Source organism: Catharus ustulatus, chromosome 1 (assembly GCF_009819885.2).
Source record: "Catharus ustulatus isolate bCatUst1 chromosome 1, bCatUst1.pri.v2, whole genome shotgun sequence".
In the NCBI taxonomy this organism is placed as follows: domain Eukaryota; kingdom Metazoa; phylum Chordata; class Aves; order Passeriformes; family Turdidae; genus Catharus; species Catharus ustulatus.
The window spans coordinates 24,239,083-24,257,610 of NC_046221.1; the positions used below are offsets into that span (position 1 = coordinate 24,239,083).

The window sequence follows — 18,528 nt, forward strand, 5'->3', positions numbered from 1 at the left end:
TTGTTGTCATTGCACTCAGCTGCTGAATTTGTTCTGTAAGGTCCTTTTTAGAGTATAGTAATTTCACGACTATAGGGTGCACCCTTTTGACTAAAATTTTGGCCTAAACCCGGAAGTGCACCTTATAGGCACCTTATATAAGGATATATGGACAAAGTTCGGAAATTTGCCAACCCGGAAGTGTGAGCCATGAGCCGCGGGGGCTGCGGCTGTCAGGTGGAGGGGGGGCCGCGGGGCCATGGCTGCTGGGTGCAGGGGATGCCGCAGCACTGCTCCTGCTGGGTACAGGGGCCCGCGGTGCCGCAGCTGTCGGGTTGAGGCGGGGCCTAGGCCAGCAACCGCGCGGGGGGAGCCAGTGGCGGATCCTCACTGCAGAAAAAAAGTGCGCCTTTTAGTCTGGTGCGCCTTATATATCGGCAAAAGTTCAGAAATTTTCCGACACCCAGAAGTGTGCCTTAGAATCTGGTGCACCTTGTAGTCATGAAATTACTGTAGTTATTTTGTGTGGTTGTGAGTCTTGGTCACCTTTCAAATTCCTTGGAATATGAAATACTGAAGGGAACTCTTGATTATATGAAGGGAAGAATAAATGAAGAATATGATCTCACAGGGCTTTGTGGGCATGCTTATAAAGAAGCAAGAGAACCAAATGAATTGAAGTGTCCCTGATTTTGGTAGCAGAGCGTCCGACTGGGTGGTAGAAAATAGTATAATGTCATCTTCATCATAGTCAGTCTAAAAAGCAGTCAGGATGATGGACAAAGTAAAACTAGGAAGCCTTTAAAAGTGATCAAGTTTTTACTGTGACAAAATCCTGGAGAAAACTGCCAAAGACAGAAAAAAACCGAGGAGACACTTAGAGGAGCAGCTACAGATGTCAAGTAGCAACAGTAGCATTTGCTGTGCTCCTCAAAGACTGCCACCCAATTGGGCACTGTCTTCTAAAGTACAATAAGGCTGGCTGAAAAACTCAGACCTTTATCTGGCTGACTTCCTAGTTTTTCTTTCCCTAAAGCTCCAAATCTCAGTTGAAAGCAGTTCTCGCTGAATAGATGTGTGTGACCTCCCAAGGTATCTTCCTTGGTGTTCCTCATGACTTCCTCGAAAAATGCAAAACAGAAGGTAGACTTTATCCTAATCATAGTCTGACTTACAAGCAAAGATCAAATGCCAGTCAGCTGCCGTGTTTTTAGGTCTTAAAGCTGACTTTTTTCCATCTGACTTCTGATTGTTTTGTCCTTAGTAGGTTAAAGATACATGATGCTTATGAGTTTGCTGCTCACAGCACAGCCTTTGCTCTCCACTTACAGCTGCCACTCTTGAGTGTGTTATTGATTCTTCTTGCTACTAGGTTTTTTTGTACCCAGAGGAAATTGGTCTAATTTTACTTTCCTTGGTGGAAATCACACATTGCAGAGTAAGACTGCTTTGTTAGTGATTGGTGAAATAAGATCTATTAATACAGTACACTATTAAAGCTTTCTTATTCTGTGTTGTCTGTTCTCCTTTGAGAACAGTAGAGCTGTCGTGAACATTTTACCACACGCAAAGTAAAATTTTATTTGGGTTGTAGAGGAGTACAGCTTTGGTCCTTGCCAACCAGAATGACCACATCTTTATTTCATCTAATTTTGTTGCCAGGTAGAGTTTGTGACTCCATGGAGTTGATTGGTAAATACTGAACCATTGTGTCAAATGGTTTCGCTTCACCCTGGGGTTAGAGGCACACTTGGTTTCCTTAAGAGAGATCTGTTATCTCAAATTTTTCAGAAATAACACATTACTTTTTGTATCTAAATGCAAAATCCTAGGAAAATATTCAGTGACATTGTATGTAGACCCAGTTTTCCTTTTGGCCAAGGTACAGATTGTGGATGATTTGATTATTTTAAATTCACACTTTTTAATTTCAATTTAATGTAATAAAATTACATCATTGGGACATGTAAGGAAAATAAAAATTAGTGTCATTAAAGATAAAGTGATATACAAATTGAAAACATTTTTATGGAGGGAGAGATGAAGTTGAGACAATTTCTGTAATACATTTATGTTTTTTAAGAAATAGAAATTATGCAAAGCTTGATAGTATTCACTGTGTCATTTCTTCATTGTTGCTATATAAATAATATCAACACTAGATATCATACACTTCCATCTCATTTACAAACTGATACAAAGATAGTTGTCCCATGCAGAAATACAAATCTCTGTGTTTAAAAGGTCACAATGAACACACTTAATGGTAGTTTCATGTTTATTATTTCATCTCACATTTGTTTGAGATCAATCTAAAAATAATAGTCAACAGTTATGTGAGAATTCAGAATGGATGGTCTTAGAAAAAAATCTGTATTCAAAGGAAGGATGTGGAGACAAGACTGGAAGGATGGCGCCTATATTTGAGAATTAGTTCTAGCCATTAAGAGATGTATGTGAGAAAGGGCCAGAGACAGAGATGCAAAATACATAGATTTTGCTTTACAGAGGACTGTCACAAAAGCTGCTGGTAAGCAGCGAGCTTCAGTGGAAGGCACTTCTAATTTGGCATTCAGCTCTATTTCTTTTGAAATCCCACTCAGAATATTGAAATAAAAGCCAGAAGAGGCATGGGATCTTAGTATTCCTGACTGCCCAAGGGAATGACAAACTTAATAACTCAAAATAAAAACAATAGTGTTCTGGTTACAAGAAACTTATAGATGTAATTGAATCATCTTTGCTTTAGAAATTGTTTAATCTCTGTTTTGGTAGTGCTGTTCCTCCTAACAGTCGTAGGAACCATAATTTTTCTTTGGCCTGTGGTATAACAAAGGATTAATGTAAGAGTGATGTAAGAATGTAAGGATTAATGTAAGAAATGCTTAAGAATCTTAGTGAAACAGAGAAGAAACTTCTAAGTACTAATAAATAACTTTCTAGCACTGTATAATGAATAAAAATACCAATAATTATATTTCTAGATGCAACTTTCAACATCAGGTAAAAAACAATACTCTTCACAAAATTATTTAAAACACTAATGACTTAAGAGATTTCTTCAAGTGGTTACTAATACACTGTGGTTGTTTTCTTATAGTATATTTGGGAGAAAAGTACAGTAATTTCATGACCATAAGGCGCACCAGATTATAAGGAGCACTTCCGAGTGTCGGCAAATTTCCAAATTTTGTCCATATATAAGGCGCACCGGACTATAAGGCGCACTTTTTTTGCAGCGAGGATCCATGTGCAACAAAGTAATGAATTAGTAACGGAATCGCGCGATCACAGGGTTTACTGGCAGGTGCTCAATTTGCAAACATTTTTCACAGATTGGTGTAGCCTTTAAATGCAGCCCCAGGCACCCTCCCCGTGCCACAGGCTCCGAAATTCCCGCCCGCCCCCGGCGCCAGCTGGCGCAGCTCTCACGGCTTGGCTCGCGGCTCTCCCAGCTCGCACTTCCAGGTTGGCAAATTTCCGAACTTTGTCCATATATAAGGCGCACTGGATTATAAGACGCACTATCAGGTTTCAATCAAAATTTTAGTCAAAAAAGTGCACTTTATAGTCATGAAATTACTGTACTTTTAATGAAATAATCATAGTTATTAAAGGTTGAATGCCTCAGTATTGGCCTACTGTGTTGAAAGCTGAGTGATTCAATAATTGTATGAATTAATTAATTGGAAATGAGTTTTAAATTACTGGGTAACATGACTTGGCTCTTCTATATGTTGTTGTAACTCATGGCTAAGCCATGCTTCTCTTAGTACTCTTAAAATTCTTCTGTTAATACTTCTCTTAAAGCTGTGAGCTTCAGGTTCCTGCCTGCACTGGAGTTTGCAATGTAACTTTCTTCAGCAAGCTGTGCTTATGAGGGCTGTGTAAGCCAAGAGTAGATGGGATGTTGTGAAAGGGGATCCTGTGCAGTTTACCCTGTTGCTGCAAGCTCATCTTTTTTCTTGTGCCTTACTTTGTCTTGTTTAAAGCAACAGTACAATTTTCTGTGTACTTACAGAGTATACAGTATACAGTAAGTGCTTTGCTTTCAAAAATTGTTACTTTTACTGTCTTTGAGCATATTCAGACATACTTTAACCTCCAGCTGTCAGAACTAGTTTTATCATTTCATTTTATATCAGTTTTTTTTTAATTTTTGTTTTATTTTTTCACAAATGGGCATGTTTTTGTATGGTTTTTAATGCATACAAAGAGAGCATAGAATCACAGAATGTTTTGGGTTGGAAGAGACCTTAAAGATCATCATGTTCCACCAATGTGTGTAGCAAAAATATATACAGCATTTGTTTAGAGAGAGAAGGAAACTGTAAATATGGTGATTTTCGTGCCCTAAACGTTAAAGATTTTATCAAAATCTGAAGAAATAGTTGTGTTCGTTTCCCAAAGTGAGGACATGCCCCAGTTGTTTATTATTCAAATTGCCAGCCTTGTGATCTTGAGTTTCTTGCTGCTTTTTTGCAAATACAGATAGTAGTAGGTGTGAATGTTACAGCTCTTTCCTTTTTGTCACTTTTTCAACACTTTTATGATGCTTTTGTCACCTCAGGTTTGGATTCTGCAAAGTGCTACAGATTGAAGCAAAATCTGGAAACTGCAACTAGAGTAAAGTCTGTCTGCCTTGTGGTTAAGTGATATTTCCCATAGGCAATGCATATTTTCACTCTATCAGTACATTTCCAGGCAAAATTTAGCTTCTTATACCCCTGAAGTTGTGAGCCAAATTGCAGGGATCTACAGCACTGCTCTGTGAAAGTCTTATGCACCTATTATCACTGTTAAAAATGGAGCCTATTTGAGTAATGAGTTTGTGAATGTAAAATATATTAATTTGTCCATTTTTTGGATGCTAGTCATCTCTGAACTTTAAGTCATGGGTTTGGCTGGGCTTTTCAGGATTGGCTTAACTTCCTCTTATACTGAAGAGCTGATCATATCCAAGTGCCTCTGTAGAACCTATCTTCTTGTCCCCATCTTCTTTTCTCTCTCCTTCCTGTTGCTCTCTTTCTGTCTCTGACTTTCCCACCTTCCTTCCCCTCCTTTCTTTCTGTCCCTAGTTTCATACTATGTAAAGCTAATTCAAACAAGAAAATTCACTTTGGACAGTGTTTGATACTGGTTAGTCTTACCATTTCATGTAATTGGCTCTGAAGCATTTTGCCTGTGTAGCTAAATCTCTTCCCTCTGAAAACAAACAAAAAACCTCAAGCAAACAAAATATGCTGTTACTTTTTTTGACAAGCTCTTTAATCTCAAGTTTGGCATATTCATATGTCCTAACAAATGCATCTATCATGGAATGAAAGAGAGATTTCTCTAAGGAACGTTTTTGCTGCCAAAATAGGGCAACATAGAGGAGACTGTTTTATGTTTTCCTCTGAATGCTTTGTTGCCACATACTTAAAAGAATGCTGTTTTAATAATAAGCTTTATTTTAAAGTCGAACCACTCTGAGATTTTCAGGAGGAAAGAAGGACAGAAATCCAACTGAGTAAACAGCTATCAAGGCATTCTTCCATTGCAGGACCAGATCATCTGTGCCTAGTTTTTTTCTACTGAAATACTTGTCCAGACTGTTTTCAATAATACCTGAAAGGGAAATTCCTGTCTACCCTGTACAACCTCTTTCTTTATTAATAAAATAGTTTCAGGATTATTCTGTGTCCCAAACAAAGCATGAGGGAACTCTGAGAGAGAGAAAGGTGGTATGTATTCAGGGACAACAGAAAGAGGAGATTACATTTAGACTTGTAGCTGTAGCATAAGGCAATACCTGAGGTAAATAACATTTTTTTGGGGTCAAATTGGGTAAGTTTGCCAAGTTCTTCTCACCAAGAGCAATATTGTCTGATTTTTTTATGTAGGCAGCACCTGCCTTCTTGTGGCTGAGCTGTCTGAAAGTGATTGAAACTGTTTCTCATTAGTTTTAGGTGTGTGGTCAGGGAGGCCAGAACCTGGTCCCCTGCGCTAACTTAATGGGGTTCCAGAATAACTGGGTTTTTTTCATATTTGCAAATTGTTTGGAGTCAGGGAACAGCCTGGAGAGGAGACATACAGTGATTTCTGGGGGCTTTATGGGTGAAGGGGTTTATAGGAACAGTGCAGGCATTTTTGCAATGACGTCTTGAACATGTGTGCCATGCTTCAGATTTAGTCTGGTATTGTCTTTCCGGGAACTTGGGGGAACTATACCTGTTCTTCCTCCCTTCACCTGGAGTTCTTTTACCAGTGCTGTCTCTCTGACCCCAGTCCTTCAAAAAGGTGATCTTTCCTCTCTGCCATTGCCTACCATTTACTCCCTTGAGAAAAAAATATTTTGGTATACCTCAAAAGGCTAAAACACATTTGGATGCACAGGGCTTGTATGATTTGTCTTGGTTCTTCCATTTCAGATCTGGATTGTAACTTCTATAATCCTTGCTGGCAAGAAGCAGCAAGGGAGCTGTGTTGTCTCAGGTGTTGTTAGGATTCAGAGCTGTGATTCTAAGAATCAGCCTGTTGTTCGCCTTTCAGTCCTAAGATTGTTCTTTTTGCTGGTAATACTGTCCACTTTGAACTGCCTCTAAAGCATTCAAGAGAACACTTAAATTCTTTCCAGCTTCTGTCACCTGTATAAGGGAGAGTTTGCATTATGTTGCACTTACTTAAAAAACTTGAAAAAGTCAATGGTCATTCCTTAATGCATGCAGTGCTGGCAGGAATAGTATTTATAATATTTTAAGAAGTAGTAAGTGCTGAATCCACATCTGACTAAAGATATGGCAAAGGAGAATGAATTTTTTAAAAATTGCTCTGTCATTATTCATTTGCAAACTACCAAATGCACTGCTATTCAGGACACAGCAGAAGAAATAAAGTACCTGTTTCGTCAATCTTGTGGCTTAATATCATGTATCACAATGCAACAAAGAACTGTAGAATAAACTTTCTCATTCACTGACAAAGTAATTGTATATGGTACTTAATGATATTTCAATAATTCATCCAGATCTTGGCTCTTGACTCCTAAGAGAAATGGAGGAGAACTGTCCAGTACTAATTGTCTGTTAAAGAACATTTGTCACTAACATGGGCAATCAAAATCTTTGCAAGGAGAGTTGCCATAATCTACCATTCTCACTTCAAGGAAATTAATGGAATTGTGCTAATTAATTTTCTTCTGTTTTTTTTCTCTGGATGCAGAACTTTCCTTTTTGTTCGAGATGGTAACCCAAATAAAAGGAATGTGCACAATGAGACATCTATGCACTTACTGTGTATGGGACCTCAGATCATGATCTCAGAGGGAGCTCTTCATCCTCGCCTGACACGACCCTCAGAAGATGACTGCAGAAGAGCTGATTGTCTGCAAATGATCCTGAAGTGGAAGGGAGCAAAGCTGGATGAAGGGCAATATGAACGAGCAGCCATTGATGCTGTTGATAACAAAAAAAATACGCCTTTGCACTATGCTGCTGCCTCAGGGATGAAAACCTGTGTTGAGGTAAAAGTTCATATATAATTATAAGTTTATATATATTATGAGTAATTGTCATGCGCAATGTGTCACAAAGCTTTTTTTCATGGGGGAGAGAATCTGATGTGTTATATTGAATTAACTTTTTTATTCTATTTTTCATTAACTGGAAAAATTGCAAAGCTAAACAGCCCAAAACATACACTGTAGAGAAAAAATTAAAGAAATAGATTATATATACATTGACTTAATGAAAATAACTCCTCAACATGAAGAAGACTCATGTAGGCATATAAAAATTTGAATTAATTATAAGACTGTAACAGTGGAGAAGAAGCTTTGAAGGTAGGCATAGGCATCCTATATGTGTAAAGAGTAGTGAAATAACAGACTGAAAGAAAATTAGAATGCTTTTTGTTTTGCTGTGCATCTGAAACTGGAAATGCTGTTCATGTTTCAAGAACAGATTTGATGTCTTTAATTTACAGTGCCCAGCTTTTTTAATGTTTGGGAAAGTAGTGGATAATAATGAGTAGTTGGGAACGACTTCTGAAGATCTTGCCTCAGATTTATTTTTAAACTATGTCAAGTAATGAGAGCTAGTATTTAATGTGCTGGTAATTTAATATAAAGAACACAAGCAGACATCTAACATTTTCAAAAAGAGCTAACATCTTTATAAGTCTATTTTAACATCAAGATTTGTATTTTCAGTGGCAGCAATTACTTCACAGTTCAGCATTTGTATGTTAAATCTGCTTTTCTCCTGTTCATAATTTCATGCTTATTCAAACTATGCTCAGTAGCTTAGTATCATCAGCAATGTTTATCACCTCTTTTTTCACCTCCTCTTCTAGAAAACAATTTCATATGTTAAACAGTCGGTTCCCAGAACCTCTGGGACTTCTCTGGTGCCCTCTCTCTGCAGTAAAAACCTAGTGGTCTTTTCTGATATTCTCTGGAGCTGTTTTTAGTATTGGTGTTACTTTTACTATCTTCTAATTTTGTACCATGACAAATTTAATCAGTAAGCTGCATATTATAATAAATAGTTCAGAAGTTTAATATTTGAGTTTCATTAGGACTGATGAATATAAGTACCATCTGATGCTGGGTATTTATATTAGTATTTGGTTTATTGACTTTTCTAGAACCTCTTGAGCAGACACTTCAATTTGAAAGACTTTTGTGTCCTTCATAAAGTTTGTGTGGTATATCCGCAGAGAGTCCAACAGTTCATACCAATTTTCTGCTATATGTTATATGAGATTGCTTTTACACTTTGTCCAGCAACCAACTTTACAAAAACACTGTAAGATTTACTGTGTAATGTTTTAAAATTATTTATTCTGAGTTTTTATGCACATGGTATACAGCTCAAAAAAATGTCAGAGTCATCTTTATTGTGATTTTACATTTACCTTTCCCAGACTTTGTTCTTTACATATTCTTCATCTGGAGACAACTTCAGCTTCTTATTTTACATGTGATTCTGTCCAGTTTGTCTCTCTTCACAGATTGTTCTGATGTTTCTGGAACTTTTTTCCACACTTACTTAGTATCACTAAGTAGGCAGTGGATTTCTTGACTTACTTAGTACTGCTTTTTGAAAGTGGGCAGGGTTTCTTGTCTTTTTACTGCTTCTGCAAGTTTAATGAACCCTTGGGAATTGTTAATGAGTGGTTCTTTGATAGTAATAATTTGAATTAAGTCTTGCAGACTACTCTGGACAAAGTCAGGAGTTGCTTCTCCTCTCATGTGTTTGCTGACTGTTTTGTGTATTATCCAGTCACCTATGTAGTCTGAAATTTTAATTGAAGAGTCATTTATTAGCTTAAATATTTTCTAAATATACTTGGGAGATGCAGTCACAGAAGTTCCCTTTATTTTGCCTTTTCTTCCTTGCAGTACTTTTATTCTTAGTAGCCATATTACCTTTATTGTTATGGTTTTAGGTCATTCACCGAAGTTGTTGTGGTTTTTTTTAATTACAGAATTGCATTCCACAGGTATTTCTTGAGAGTTAGCTTGTTTATTTATTTAACAGTTTGTTTGGGGTTTATTTTAAAAAGGTATATAGCATCACCTCCTCTATGATTCTCACATTATGTTTGCTGGTTGTATTCTGCCAAGTTTCCAGATACTGTCTGAGAATTCTCATTTAAAGTTTGTCATTTCAATTCCCCAGCCTCATCTCTGCACCTCCTTGAACCGAGTATTCTTCTTTACCTTCTGGTTTTTCATTCGTCCTTTCTATAGAAGTTCAGATAGTGTTTTTTTTTTTTTTTTCCAATATCCAACCCTTCTTTCATTTTGTTAGTATACAGTTCCTTAGTTTTTTGAGTTTCTAATGAATGAAAACTCATCTTTCTGATAACATTTTCTATGCTACTATTTAAGCTTCTGCCTTTCTGGTTCCCTGCTCAGTACTGAGAAGAATTAAGAGGATGCTGCTATTAGATGCTGATACTTAACCTCCAGTAACACAGCCTGAATCTTGCCCCTATACTTTCTGTTTCCTCTGCTCCATGTTGTTACAGCTCCTCAAGCTTCCACACCAGCAGTTTGTCTTCAACATGTGCTTGGAAATTATTTACATACTTACTGATTTTCACCAGGGAGGCAACTCACCATGCAGTCTTTGCTAGCTGAAGTATACTCAGACCCAGCTAGCTATATACATGGTAACTGAATGACATATAGGTGTTGTCTAGCTCTTTTTTTCATCCAAAATAAATCATGGTTATAACATTGATTTAGAGCCTCTTGTGATGTGATTTATTTATAAACAAATATCAGGCTGTCTCTAAGGTTTGTGTTACTACTGCTTTTATTTAGATTGTCAAGCTTTTTTCTTTCAGGTTTCATAAAGAAACTATTTGCAAAGGACTATATAAGTTGCTTCTGTTTTCTCATTTTAGCCCCACTTATTTGATCCAACTTCATGATAAATTCTGCCTATAGGCATTTCACTTGCAGGTGTTCATGCAGTAAGATCCAGGCAGATTGTGATGTCAGAAAGGACAGCTGGTGCAGAGTGAATTGTGATTCTGGAGCTGGGCTGCAGCTTTTAACTGCAGACTGAAGTCAGTTTCTTTTAAACTCATCATAAAAGTTCATAAATCCAGTTACTAGACTTCTAGTTCCCCATTTAATTATATAAACAGAGTTATATTATCTTGACAATACATATTGTAATTGACTAAACCATTTCTGACTCTAATTAGTTTTCAGTTTGTCTTTAAAGGAGAATTTACAGTGTGATTCACATGGATTGCTATTTGCCAGAGTTATGTAGTCCTAACTAGTCATGGTTACTGCAGGAGAAACATAGTGTAGACCCACAAATTCAAACTTCTTTATGTGCTCTACCATGGGATAGAGGACCTTGGATCTGAGATATCCTAAATCCTCCAGGCTGTGGTCTGTTGTCCTTCTAGCTCCTTCAACAGGAGCAGGTTTATGGACAGGAAGACTATATGTTCATCAAGCCTGAAACTGAGATCGGTGAAAGAATTTAACAATTATCTCTTTGTTCCTAGAAGTATTTGAGGATTAAAATTCTTAACAAAAAACAAGCAATAAAAGAACTGATTTGAATCAAGTTGTCCTCTCTCTCTCCAGAAAACTGAAGGTCTCTTAGAACCCCAGCAGTGTCTTTTGCCCATTTTTTGCAGTGGTTACTCACCACTTCAGATAAGCATTCCTCTTTATTGTTCCTTCACTTTCCACCACTTTTCAGGAAGACCCCAGTCCTGTATCTTTGCCTTTCCCCACCACAAATAAGAAAAGGAAACCCCAAATATAGATCCTTTTGGATGAAGTACCTACTAGTTGACTTGTGCAGAGTTGATAGTCAAATGTGCAGTCTTGATACTGCTCCATTCACACATTAGATTTTTCCTCTGAGCAGAACAGCTGTATGGAACTCATTGCTAAAGATAGTTTGGGTAAAATTATGGGCTTACCTCAAACTACTGAATAATAACTTTCATGCTGAACAGATTTGATTTTATGCAGATACATTCCACACTATCACAGTATATTTAGCATATTAAATGGTATTTTTGCAATTGTTTAAATTGCTAGTATGATTGTTTAGATTATTAAGCTCAATTAATCAAGCAACACAAGACTTTTTAACAGTGCCTCCAGAGAAATATGGCATCATTATTAAAAAACTTGCTGCTTTGCATTTTCTTCATCTTGTGGATTAGATTTTGAGCTGCTTAAGTATATGTAATGTTCTTTCAAATATATTTATTATTGTTTTTCCTCAGAAGTTGTCTTAGTTGCCTCAGTTAAATTTCTCTTAGAGCTTAAAATGAACAGACAGAATATGATACTCAGGTTAAAGTTTTGGCAATGTTAAGAAGTTTAGATAGAACAGAGGTTAAATATTGGCTATGTATCTTGGTAATTGTCCCAGTATCATCTGTATTTCTGCCTGACACTCTGCTATGAAGATCAAATACTCAATGACACTATTATCTTCTCATCTAAATCTTGTCATTGTACTGGTTTGTGGTATTTTTGGGTTTGCTTTTTTTGGAAAATGTGGGAAAGGTTTTCCAGAGAAAGATTTTCCAATCGACAAGAATGAAGGTTTGTAAAAGGCATTCTGTATTCTGCAGTGACAAATGAGGAAATTTTCTCTTCATCTGAAGAAAACTTAAGGAGTCTCGGATCATGATCTAAAAGGCTTATATGACGAAGAGATAATTTTAGAGAAATTTTGGGTTTTTTAGAAGTATAAAAATAAGAACCTGAATTTTGAAATACCCTGGATAGTGTTTTTACAGACATCATGATCTGAAGGCAAGATAATGTTTGTAGACTTTATATTTAGAAACAAGATGAATCATTTTAGTAATGATATAAAGGTGTCATAATAAATCAACAGAATGGTTTAAAATCCCACCTGGGCCTTTAAAATCTGTGGCATATGCTGTCCTTGCTTCTATCATGTCACTTTATAGTAGGAGACCAAGTTAGCACATGGGTTTAATAGTTAGAGACTGCATTTTGGGAGGGTTACTGACAAGAGACAAGGTTGGTGAAAGGGCACAATACTGGACCATATTAGAATTCCTAGAATTACTATTATTTCATTTCACTTTTTTCATGTCCTTAAAAACAAAGTAGAGCTGCCAGTAGTATTTTGTGCTCCCTGTGAATCAGTGTCCTCTCATCTCTCCTACCCAAGGAATCTCCTATTTGCTGTCAGCACAAGTGTACAAATGGTGGAGTTGTAGAAAGAATATTTAAAAGTGTTTCTAGCTCCATCTTGATACATGCTTGAGGGCCTCAGACCCCTCCTTTTCTATGGGGCACTGACTATATCAGTAAAGCAGAATTTTTGTCTTTAAAACCTAACAAACATATTGTGCAGCATTACCTTGTAATGTATTTCTTAGAATTTTGTGGTTCTGTGGAATTACTGTGGATGTAGGTATAATTAAGCATGAAAGCAAGCAGTAATTTATTTAATAATGATAGATAATCCTTGTTTCTAAAGATCATTATTATTATTATTGCTATAATAACTGTTCTGTTTTTCTTGTTCTTTTTCTTGTTGTTTTCTTCTTAACTCACATGCCTTTTCTTTAGGGTGTTGTTGGAGTTGCAAATTAATAACTGTTTACTTGTCATTTTACTTTTCAGCTTCTAGTAAAACATGGTGGAGACCTGTTTGCAGAAAATGAAAATAAAGATACCCCATGTGACTGTGCAGAGAAACAGCACCACAAAGAGCTGGCTCTTAACCTGGAATCTCGAATGGTATTTTCACGTGATCCTGAAGCTGAAAGCATTGAAGCTGAGTACGCTGCTTTAGACAAAAAAGAGGTCAGAGGATACTTTAAATCTGAAGTACTTTACTCATTTATACGTGTAGCAGTTACATTGTGACACAAGTCTGCTAGTATTTCAGTAGGTGCTGTACTTTGTATTTGTAGACAGTTTTTGCACAGCTCTTTGTCATTTTCAAGTTAAGCTCTGAGAACATAACAAATACATTGTCGAAAGTAAACAGAAATTTTATTCATATCTAAATTATGTGGACTGTCTTGCGGGCTGTGAAGCTGGAGGAGGTACAGTGAGGCCAGTAAGCTCGGAAACAGTTTCTCTAAACCAATTTTTTTTTTTTTTTTTTTTTTTTTAAATTTCTTAACATGTCTTTTTGTCTCAAAAATTAGGACAAAATAAATTCTCAAAAGGAGAAAATCTGTGGAGTAGGGAAACTTTTCTAGTGGATCTTCCTGGACTGAGGCTGGATTGAATGTTAGAAAAAACACTCAAAACTCAAAAACTGAAAAAAAAAAGAAGTGTAGGATTTCAACATAAGTGTATTTACTTTGTTTTATAACTTGATGCCTGAAGCTAATGCATACCACAGTTTGTATGAAAAACAGGTAATAACAACTGGTCGTACTTCCAAGTAAATTTTTGAAAGAGAGAGACAATTCACTGACAAAAAATTGGCTTAAATTCTGTTATGCCTTGCAGATGAATGTAATTCTATAAAGATAATTTGACCAAAATTATTCTGAGTACAAGTTCCCTCCCCATTCATGATCAGATTTTAGTTAACTAAAATTCTAAATAAGAATACATTAATAAATTGTATGATTCAGTAAATATTGCAACTTAATTATTTTTAAATTAAAGGACAGTAGATTTCTCTGTGGTTACTCCCTTCAGAAATAGCATGGCTTGGCTTTTTACTAGCTTGGGCCACTTATAACCTAATGATGTTTAAAAGAAAACACATAAGTAGGCTTAGATCACATTAACTGTTCCCCAGAAAAATGCCACTCAAGGCCACTTTTATTTGAGAGTAAGAAAGTTCTTGTAGTAGTCCTTGTAGTCCATTTAATTTTTGGACCATTTTTCTTGGATAAATTCAAATATAAACATCCTTAATTAGATAGTTTATTCCTAGATGAGACATTTAGAGATGGGGTTTAATATACTTAGTATGTTGAAACTGCAAATATAATTAACGCATTTTAATTTCTCTGAATATTTCTATGTAAAGACATCCAAATTGTGAGAAGATAGTTTGAAATTATATTTTCTCTCTTGGCAAAAACACTTCAAAAGGCTGCAGTCATTTCTTGCCACAATTGAAGTTTACCACTCCTTTGGTTATGCAAGTAGAACTATTTGGAAAGTTATGTTTTCAGCTGGATCATAGCAACGTTTTAGCTTAAAAGAAGATAAGGTTTTAAAGAGTAGTAGTATGTAACTGTATTATTTAAACTGAATAATTGTTATCATTATATTTATATCAGGGGTTTGCTGGTATATACACCAGCACAGTTAAGAAGACAAGGAACCTGCAGATATGGGACAAATCAGGAGCCATTGGAATAGGCTTTTCTGCAAGAGAAAACGATGTCTCATGCCTTTTTAATGTAGATGCTGAGCAAAACCAGCTTGAAGACTTGATACAAGGGACTGTACAGTTGTCCATCTCACATACCAGGGCAGCTTTCCCATGTGTTCTGAATGTTCACAAGCCAAAAAATGTCAGCATGGAATTTGGTACACCAATTGATGACCTTGGGGATTTACACAGAGCAGTTCTGTCTTCATGTGCTCTCTGCTGGTTTTTCCCCCGTTTCTTTATGACTTTCCAGTGGGATCATTTCTCTAACATCTTGTTTATCTCTAAGAGAACAAGTGCTGGCACAAGGGAGATCCCATGAGCATGTAGCCAGGAGAAGTTAATCTTTCAAACTTAGCCCTCAGAGTAGCCAAAACAAGTTGAAAAAAAGCCTTAGAAAGAGTTGCACTGAGCAACAATCCAAATGACTGCATGTTCTCATCCTCCAGGTCGATATACAAATGTCTGGGATGGGCAGTGACAGCTGCACTTACCACTGGCTATGGTGATGCCTCTGTTAAAAGGCCCAGAGCACAGATGCTTCACCAAAATTCTCTCTCAACAATGATCCTCTACTTCTTTCCTCTTAGTTTCTTTTTAATATATTATTAAACACTAGGGACAGAGTTTGCAAAATGCTCGTTTAGCATAGTATTCAGCTTGTAATTGTTGCCATTCAACATCCTTCCAAACAGAAAATACTCCTCATGAATAATTTAAAAACTTTGAACACTAAGAAATGCATTTTCAAAAGAACTGCATCTTTTGAATGAAGGTTACAGGAAAAGATAAAACATTTGAAAACCATTAATAGGATTTCTTCCCAGACAAAACAGCCAAATGGGCTTAATTCCACTGTTTTAGATCTGCACAGTAGTATATAGTATGATAGTACCCAATACCTCCCCTTCCAAGCCTGCCATGTTTACAGAAGAATGCAATCCTTTTTTATTGATTCTTTGCTCTTACTTTGTTGAATAATCTCAAAAAAATCTGTGTTATATAAAATCTGAATCTATCTTTTAAATTGAAGATACACTAAATAATATGACAGTAAGTGATTGTTCTTAAGCTGCTTTTATAGATTTTGGTTGTTCTTTTGCACAGTCTTTTACATTGCTGTTTGTTGTGTCATGAGAGCGTGTTTGTCTTGGTGATGTGTCCTGGGAGTCCTCAGACTGAAAGGGCCCTTCCTTTCAATCAAATCATGTAATATTTTACATTTACATCAGAAACACCTGGGAATGAACAGTACCTCAGAGCAGATCATCCAGAACAGTTTTGGCTTTCAGTCAGACATAGTGAAATACTTTATGCAATTCCAAAATAAGTAATTTCTTCATTCCTTTTACATGTGTGCCACTGAATACTGAAGAAATACACTGCTAGTGAGTGTACCACAGATTTACTGAGTGTATAATAATTGGAATGTTTTTATTTTCAATTCCTGAATTGATGTCATATAAATATATAAGTAATAAAAATACCAAAAGTACTAAGAGTTATCTTAAATTATTAAAATTTACTTTATCACTGTAGATAGCGAATGGTTTATGAAGTGGAAGGAGAGAAGGGGACTACAGTTAGTTAAGATATATGTAGTCTCAGTATACATACAGTGCATATAATTTTACTTGAATGAGTTAAATGGAGTATAAATAATTTTTTAATTTATTACTCCATTAACTGTAGAACTCCATCCACCCATAAAGAAGGATGTTTACATCAAGTGTTTTGACACCATTTAATTATATAGTCATCACTGTAGCAAAGAGTTACTTTGCCCCTGTCCATTTTAATGATGCTTTAAAAGAGAAGAAAGTAATAATAGTTTGAAATGAACTGTTAAAATAATCAGCATACATACTAAAAATATTTTCAGGAGAAAAAAAAGTACCATTTATCATATCTAAATGTTAGTAGCAAAAACTGGAGAAGAAAATAATTTCAAAGAAGGACTCTTGAGAATACAGAAGTGTTGGAATCTGTAGTTAGAACGTCAGCAATGCATTAAAGTAACAACTCTAATAGTGTATCTCCAAATCATTATATAGTTAAACGATGCTAATATTGAACAGTGTCTTTTTCACAGCAGATGTCAATAAAAAGTTCCTCCATAAATGACCATTAAAGGAGTTCTCTGAGCATCATGAACTGTAATCAAAATTCTTTACAGCGCATGGCATTGCATAGATAAGTCATCAGTGTTTGAAGTAAAAACAGACCTCTGTGATATTACATACTGAATGTACATCCTCATGACTAAAGACTGTATCTTCAAAAATCTCTACAAGACTGTCTTATACATGGTAACATTTTTCAGGTTCCCATTGTATAGAGTCTTCACTCTGGAATTTCCAGATCAACCTTCTTAGTGGTGCCTGTCTAAAATTTCTTTTATTTCAGCTTCTTCTGTGGGCTCATATGTTACTTTATGAAACAAATGTCTGATGTTTCAATCACATTCTTAGGGAGTATTTCCCTCATTACTTAAAATGATAAAACTAGGATTCTTAAAAACTGAAGATCCAAAGCTCCCTGCTGGGTTGTGGAATGCTCCAGCTGAGATAATATAGTAGTCTGTTACTCAAGGAGAGATACTTGCCAGTGTTTGACCAGTCAGTTAAATATAATTCTGAACATATCTGCATTTCAGGATAAAATACCAGATCCTAAAATATGCTTATACATTTCAAGTTTAACAGAAAAGATATTTTTTCTTATGATGTGTATGTTCTTCAAGAATTGAGTGCTGTTGTGCTGACACAGCTGATTGCTTTACAATTGCAATTCAAAATGGAGTTCAGATTCAGTCATGACCATTTTGCTTCTATTTTTTTGCTGTACATACAGCACAATTATAATCATTCTGTCACACAGTTGTTGCTGTCCTTGTCTCTATGAAGTGTTTTTTTTTAATTATCCCTTTTGTAATAAGTTAGGAAGCATACTCTTAATCCAAGTGGCCCAGATTTATTTCAGTGCAAGCCATTAACGTTCAGATTGTCCTTTACTGAGTCATGCATGATCAGCGCTGGAAGGACATAGAGAAACTGCCTGAACTTGAGCAATCAAGATACAGGTCAGGACACTAACAGGTCATTTCTCTTCTGCTTTGCTTGCTTTCTCATAAAGAACAATGACCCAGTGCAGATCTGTGGAGCAGATCTCTTGCTGATGACAAAATTTCTAGTATGGAGAAGCACCTGTTTATTTCACTGATTAGGTAACAGGAGACGTCCTTGTGTGAGTCAGTTATGGTTTTATATGCATTGTGAAGTTAATCATGGTGTCTGGAATACAGGAAGAAAGTTACATTTTTAGAGTAGGTGTCTCAAAAGAACAAAATCATTTAGAAATCCAGGGTATCCATTCTCCCCATCACTTCTGCTTTCTGCTTATCCTTAAAGGGGACAGCAGACTTTTACTTAGATTGTAAACTTTTGAGGACAGAAACAGTCTTTTGCTTTCTGGCTATGTATGTACACATGCATTTGTGTCCTTATAACCTAGCACTGGAGAGTCCTGGAACTATGGCCTATATAAAAGTAAAATATAGATAGTAAATAATGATGCACAGTCTTAACTGTCATTATCTGTTACCACTGCTGCTGTGTCCTTCTGTCTCCAAATTGCTGGAGACAATTGCCATTTGGTGGCCAGGTTCCTGATTAGTTCTGAG

The 18,528-nt window shown here is 36.2% G+C and overlaps 1 protein-coding gene across 3 annotated transcripts in view; it reads left to right on the forward strand.

Annotated features, from left to right (window-relative positions):
- The window catches only part of ANKIB1 (ankyrin repeat and IBR domain containing 1), a 91,071-nt gene that overhangs the window by 40,269 nt on the left and 32,274 nt on the right, over positions 1–18,528 (forward strand). For all 3 annotated transcript variants that reach the window (XM_033075479.1, XM_033075500.1, XM_033075490.1), the window contains exons 3-4: positions 7,183–7,483; positions 13,121–13,303. In XM_033075479.1, coding sequence (XP_032931370.1) covers positions 7,183–7,483; positions 13,121–13,303 — 484 coding nt within the window. The remainder of the gene's footprint in view (positions 1–7,182; positions 7,484–13,120; positions 13,304–18,528) is intronic.